At 61.7% G+C, this 6,261-nt stretch overlaps 1 protein-coding gene across 1 annotated transcript in view; it reads left to right on the forward strand.

Moving 5' to 3' along the window:
- Positions 1-6,261, forward strand: part of SHANK2 (SH3 and multiple ankyrin repeat domains 2) — a 563,331-nt gene that overhangs the window by 554,401 nt on the left and 2,669 nt on the right. Inside the window, exon 32 of the mRNA XM_010837814.1 lies at positions 1-297. Within this exon, the coding sequence (XP_010836116.1) occupies positions 1-297 (297 nt within the window). The remainder of the gene's footprint in view (positions 298-6,261) is intronic.

Raw genomic sequence — 6,261 nt, forward strand, 5'->3', positions numbered from 1 at the left:
CCTCTACCACGACGCGCTGCTGGAGGAGGACGTGGACAGCTTCGTGGTCCCCCCGCCTGCACCTCCGCCGCCGCCTGGCGGGGCCCAGCCCGGCCCCACGAAGGTCATCCAGCCAAGGACCTCCAGGCTGTGGGGGGACGTCTCCGAGGTCAAAAGCCCGATTCTCTCAGGCCCAAAGGCGAACGTGATTAGTGAGTTAAACTCAATCCTGCAGCAAATGAACCGAGAGAAATCTGCAAAGCCGGGGGAAGGACTGGACCCAACGCCAGGAACCAAGCCCGCCGGCCTCGCCCCCAGGTAAGTGCCCTCAACGGGCATTTCTCGTCCAGCGCTGACCAGGAAGTGCCCCGGGGAACAGCAGCACTCCCGAAGCAGACGCCAGGAGGGTGCGCCCCGGAGCCGGCCACCTCGGCCTCCTTTCTCCCGGCCTGGACTCGGTGCTGCGGCCCCCCTACACAGAGACAGGCCATGAGACCCGGCCACACAAGCCGTCCCCGCCGTGGCTTCCAAGGAGGAGCCCTGCTCTCTCCTCCCACGTCCTCCAGATCTGCCAGAACCCTGAAGGGCCTTTCTGGAACCCCCCCAGGAGGTTTCAGGGGAGGGGGTGTGCCATCCAGGGGGCATGTGGGCAGCCGGTGGGCAGCGTGCGATCGAGGGTGTGTCAGAGGCTCTGCTCCCCTCCCTCGTGGTCTGAGGCTGGGGAGGGGCTGGTTCTGGACCTGGTGCCCCGAGTGAAGACCCCAGAGCCCACCGGAGCAGGGCACGCCTCATGGCAGAGGAGCATGCAGTCGTGCCCACGTGGGCGCCCACAGTGTCTGGCAGAGCGTGAGGTCCTGCCTCCTTGGAACGGGGGACCCACACAGGGAGCTGGTCCCAGACCCAAGCCCCGGGGCTCTGCCAGGCCCCAACTCGAGCCCGCGCCTCCCGCCCTCATTGTGCTCTGTGGCCCTCGCCCAAAACACACCACTTCCCGGGTCCCCCAGGCGGCGTTCTCCTATCCTCTGGCTGGTCTTTACTCCCGCGTTTCACTGTTGCAACTGACGAGGTCACTCTTCACACGCCTGCTGGGCAAGGCGTTTGACTCGAACACCCAAGTCCATCCATCAGCAATCCCGCAGGAGGCTGGGGTCCCCAGAGCCGTGACTTCGCAGCTCTCTTTCGATGTGGGTCCAGCAGGTCACACGGCTGGTCCTCAGAGCGCTGACAAGCCAGCATCCACAGAGAGACACACGCCAACCAGCACTGTTTTCAGGGGCCTCATTGTTAACTGGCATTCAGAGTCCTTACAGGGTCCCCACTTCTGGGAGACACGTGGACACACACACGTCTTGAGAGGCACACACTTGAGTCTTACACACTTGAGAAGCACCAGGAAATGTCGTGGAACAGCGCCGGTCTTTAGTTGCTAGGTTATGTGAAAATACAACAATCAAGATGCTTTCTGTCTCTCACCTTTGACAAAAGCCTTGGATGTGGGTGAATAATGTTTCTAGCAGCTGCTGGGGAGCCGGTGGTGGTGACACTCATTTCTCGGAAGGGACGATGGAGACACCGGGAGACGGGCAGCCTGTCCACGGGCACAGGCAGCGGCAGGCAGAGCCGGGCCAGGCCAAGGGCTTCTGACCGGCGCTTCCGTCGCAGTGACGTCCGCGGTACGGAAGACGTAGAAGGCGTCTTCTCTGGGCAGTGTGGGAGGCGGCGTGCTCTGCAGGACACTCCCCCCGGAGGCCGGGGCCTCTCTCAGTGGCATCCAGACTGCTGGCCTCCCCCGCCCCTCTCCTGGCTGGGTGAGCTGCTCGGGGCTCATGGCAGAGGGGTCTCAGCGGCAGGCATCCCTTGGGCTTGCCTGGGTGGGAGGGGACTCAAAGCAGAGGTTGGCTGGTAGAGTCCTGACGGACTTGAAGGGTTCAGGCCCTGCCTGTGATCGACCCCACGGTCTTTTCTATTATTTATAACCCGGTGCCCACACGGCACAAGCGGTCACTGACATCTACGCACTCCCAGATGCAGGACCCTGGGCAGCACGGGCCCAGAGGCGGGGCCTGAATACCTTCCCCGGGGTGCAGACAGGAGAACCGGGGTCAGAGGGCGGAGCCCTTGGCCTTGAGCCCTCAGCTGGAAGGCACAGTAGCAGACCTTCAGCCTGGGGAGCTGCCTCAGGGTTCCACTTCTCCGCTCTCCTGGGTGGATCAGCCTAGAAGGAGGGTCACCCAGCTTAACACCCGCAGGGCCGAGCTCACCAGGGAGGGGCTCTTCTGAGGCCTCCGGAGCCCCTTGAGTCCAGTTGATGCCCGGAGGTCTTCTGTGCATATCTGATGACTGAGAACCTGCAGGGCGGTCCCCAGGCGTCTCCACACGCTGCCCCCCGCTCCCAGGGCAGTGGCCCCTTCCTCCCTGCTCACTGCTCACTGAGTGGGACCAAGAAACTGAGAGGCCTGGGCTTCAGCCAGCCAGGCACCAAAGCCCAGGACCTTCCCAGCCAGGGCGCATCTGCCTGGATGTCTCATCCCTACTTAAAGTGCATCTAACAGTTAAGAGCTGTGCACGGCCCTGGGCAAAACAAGGCACCAAATTAGATGAAGGGAATTCCCAGTGAGGGAAAAGAAATGAGCTTGCTAGGGAAAACTGAAAACCCGCCACGCTCTTTCAAAGGATGGATGAACAGGTGCATGCGCATTTCCATGGAAACGGTCTGACCGCCCCAGAGCTACCCCACGAGCGCCGGTCCCCTGCGAGGGTGGAGACCAGGGGCGGACTTGCCCTGCTTTGGCCCGTGGTTCCTCCTCCGCTCCTTGGTGCTGCAGCCCAGGTCCAGGTCGGGGAGAAGATGCTGAGCACCCAGGCCCTTGCTCACTGGGGTTCAAGACGAACCTGAGCCCTGAGTGAGTCTCTGCAGCTGTGAGTCCCCAGAAATCAGGGACCACGTGGGTTCTGCCACCGTCTGGACTGCAGGCGCGCGGGCAGGACGACGACGAGGACGGGCCCGCCGCCCTTACCTCCCGCGCAGCCGCAGCGTCTCCCCAGGCCTCATCCGGAAGCACCCCCTCACCCTGGAGGGAGGCAGACGGGGCTCCCCTGGCCACCCGGGCTGAGTTCCCCAGGAAGGATCTCGTCTCTGGACACAGCGTCCACCAAGATCGAAGCAGAGCTCTGCTCAGGCCAGTGCCACCTCTGGGGGAGTCGGCCACCCTCCGGCTCAGTGCCAGCCCACACCCGGGGGACGACCCAGGGCGCCCAGAGAGGCGCCGACACCCCAAGGACAACCTCCCCACCCCAGCGGCCCGTTCTCAGAGCCCTTTGGTACTCCAGACCCACGGGCGCACGCCCCTCACTTCAGGGCGCAGGATGAGTTCCTCCAAGTCACAGAGCTGAGAAGCCAGAGGGACATTCACCTTTGGCCCCGGAGCCACAGCCCATCCCCGTGACCTCCCGAGGGGCTCTCTGCAGGTCCATAGTCAAGGCGCCCTGGGCCCTCGGGAGCTGATCACCCCGTGTGCCAAGCACCATGCCAGGCCCCAGAATTCCTCGCTGAACAAGGAGACATCCGAAGTCTCTGCCACTTTGAAGAGCTACATTCTCAAGGGGGAGCGGATATGAAATAACAAGACAAACCCAAAGCACACGGCACCAACTACAAAGGGATGAAGATGTTCTAACGGGTCATGACCACGGGCAGGGTGGAGGTGACCCTCCTCAAGGAAGTGGCATTTGAACCACCTGAGATACAGCCGGGCAAAAACCCGGGAGCAGAGCATCCAGGCTCTGGGACCAGCGAGCACAAAGCTGGGGGGCCGGAAGGCGTCCTCCACCCGGAAGAAACCGGCCAGCGCAGAGGGAGGGGCTGCATGGAGGGTCTCCGAGCGTCTCGCGTGCCAAGGGGAAGGGCTGTGTCTGAATGGCGGCAGCCCTCGAGGACTTGAACAAAGGCTTGGCACAACCTGCCTTTTTGTCTCGTGAAGCTGACCCAGCAGCTGTTTGGTCGGTGGGTCACAGTGACGCAGGGAAACCCGGGAGCAGATCCACGTGCAGTCCCTCTGAAGACCCCAGGCAGATGGGAGTCTGACACATGCACTTTGACCTTAAACAGAGGGGCTTGAGCCAGGAGACCAGCATTGTTTTAAAGCAAGACAGCTCTGCTTTGTCTGCACTCCCACAGGAGCGGAAGGTCAATGTGGGTTTGGCTTTCGTTCTCTGGCCTTTGGGAGGAGGACCAGAGCTGTGAGTGGATGCTTGCAGGGGACCCCACTGGCTTCCATCCAGGAGCCCCTCTGGACCCCCTCACTCTTCTGGGTCCTCCGGAAGAGCCTGGGACAGGCCTTCACCTCCCTCAGGCACCGATGGAGCTCCAGGCCCCCCAAGGGAGGTGGGGTTCAGGCTGCCTGTTGGGGCAGCACTGCCCAGTTCCCAGGGGTGCCCGCCCTGAGCACCCACACCCACTGCCTGGCCCGGCCGGCGCCTCCGGCTCCTCACTGGGCTCTCAGCAGTATCATCCTGAGAGCCTCTTGGTTTCAAAATAAATCAATTTGGGTTGTTAAAAAATTATCTCTGCCCAGCTGGTCCCAGAGCACAGACTTCGGAACCGACTCGATAATGGAAGCCGCTTAATGGCACTTTCATCACCTTGGTGCCGTCACGGAGGTTTTATCATTTCACAGCAGCAATTGAAATGTTAAGGGAGTGTCAGTGACTGAAGCTGTGGGTAATTAGGTGAACGCGAGCCGCCGCGTCTCCTCGCACACGGCACGCAGAGAGGCTGTTCTGGTCCGGCTGCAGCATCTTATCCTTCAAGTGCCATCCGCAATCCAGCCTGGACGCCAGGACTCCTCAGCCAACGTGTGTCGGGGGTTGGCCACTGCCCCCTGAAGACCGGGCCCCTTCTCGACCTGCACAGGTGTGTCGGAGGGGCCGCTGAACTCAAGGCAGCCTCGCAGCCCCCACGTCTGGCTCCGTCTGCTGGCCTGGCCAAGTCGCGTGACTCCCTGACCTGGGCCGCCAGCTGCCCGCATCCATGCCCCACCCCAGTTCACTCCTCAGTTTTCAGGAGGACCCCCACGCGGGCCAGGCCCAGGACGCAGACCTGCCGGGGCCCTCGTGGCCACCTTCCCGATCTTTTTAGCACCCAACCTTTAGAAATGTTAATAAAGACAGAACTTAGACCAGTTTGGAAATAAGCGCCGTTTACACGCACGACAGGGATTCATCCGACAAGCTCAAGGGGACGCACACAGGACACAGGGGTCTGGCGGGGCATGCTGGGGGGAGGCTGTGCGGAGAGGGCCCAGGACTCCGAGGCCGCCTCGCTGGGCAGCCTCTGGCCCACAGCCAGCCACTGTCCAGGGGCCGGACCGCATCTGTAAACACGATGGAAAGGCCCCTGAGCACTGGCTTCCCCTTCCCCAGCCAACCTGTGCTGACTGATGAAATAACAGCGCGTCTCCGAGCGTGTCATTAACTCCTGATTTCTGTTTTAATTCTCATGTTTCCATATGGATTGGACTGAAGAGGCAGGATAGAGAGTAATAATCCAAGAGAGGGCGTGTGTGCGCGAGCGTGTGTGTCTCTGTTTCTAAATCGGGGCAACAGATTCTTGTGTGTTCCACCCGGGAACCCAGTGGTTGCTTAGCAACGAAACGGTCTCCGCAAGCAGGAGATCAGTGAATAATACCCGTCTGATTGAGAGTAAATCAAGCCACTGAGGAGGAGGGCAGGATGGACCAGCCCCAGGCAACCTGCACGCAGCACCGCGAACGCTCTGGTTCCTCTTTTCCGTAGCGACGCCCCACAGGGCTGTGGGCAGGCCGCAAGCACAGAGCCGAGTCTGACGCCCCCTTTATTAGCGGCCAGCCTCTCAACCCTCAGTGCGGACTTGACACAAAGCACGGCCTCCCTGAACAGGCGTGCGGATCGCTGCCTCCCAGGCTGCGGAAGACAGAGGGCAGCCGGGAGCCCGGGTCTGGGTATCAGCAGGGAGCCAGCTCCCGGGCCCACACGGGGAGGCCGACGTCCCCCTCTCAGCACCCTCCTGGTCTCACAGGGCAGATGTGTGAGCTTCCCCCGCTGAACACGCAGAGTCAGGCCCCTCTGACGTTGTCCTCCAGGCAGCTGCACACTGCCCGCCCCGCTCTGCGGCCAGAGAGGGCCTAGTGTCCGGGCCTTCGCTTTCATCTCATCCATCGAGAGAAGCTGCTTTTTTTTTTTAATTGTCATTAATTTTGCAGTGTTGTCTCAACCCATTCCCTCTTGTCGTTTCCATCTGCTCCC

This window comes from Bison bison, unplaced genomic scaffold, assembly GCF_000754665.1.
Source record: "Bison bison bison isolate TAMUID 2011002044 unplaced genomic scaffold, Bison_UMD1.0 scf7180017864080, whole genome shotgun sequence".
Taxonomy (NCBI): domain Eukaryota; kingdom Metazoa; phylum Chordata; class Mammalia; order Artiodactyla; family Bovidae; genus Bison; species Bison bison.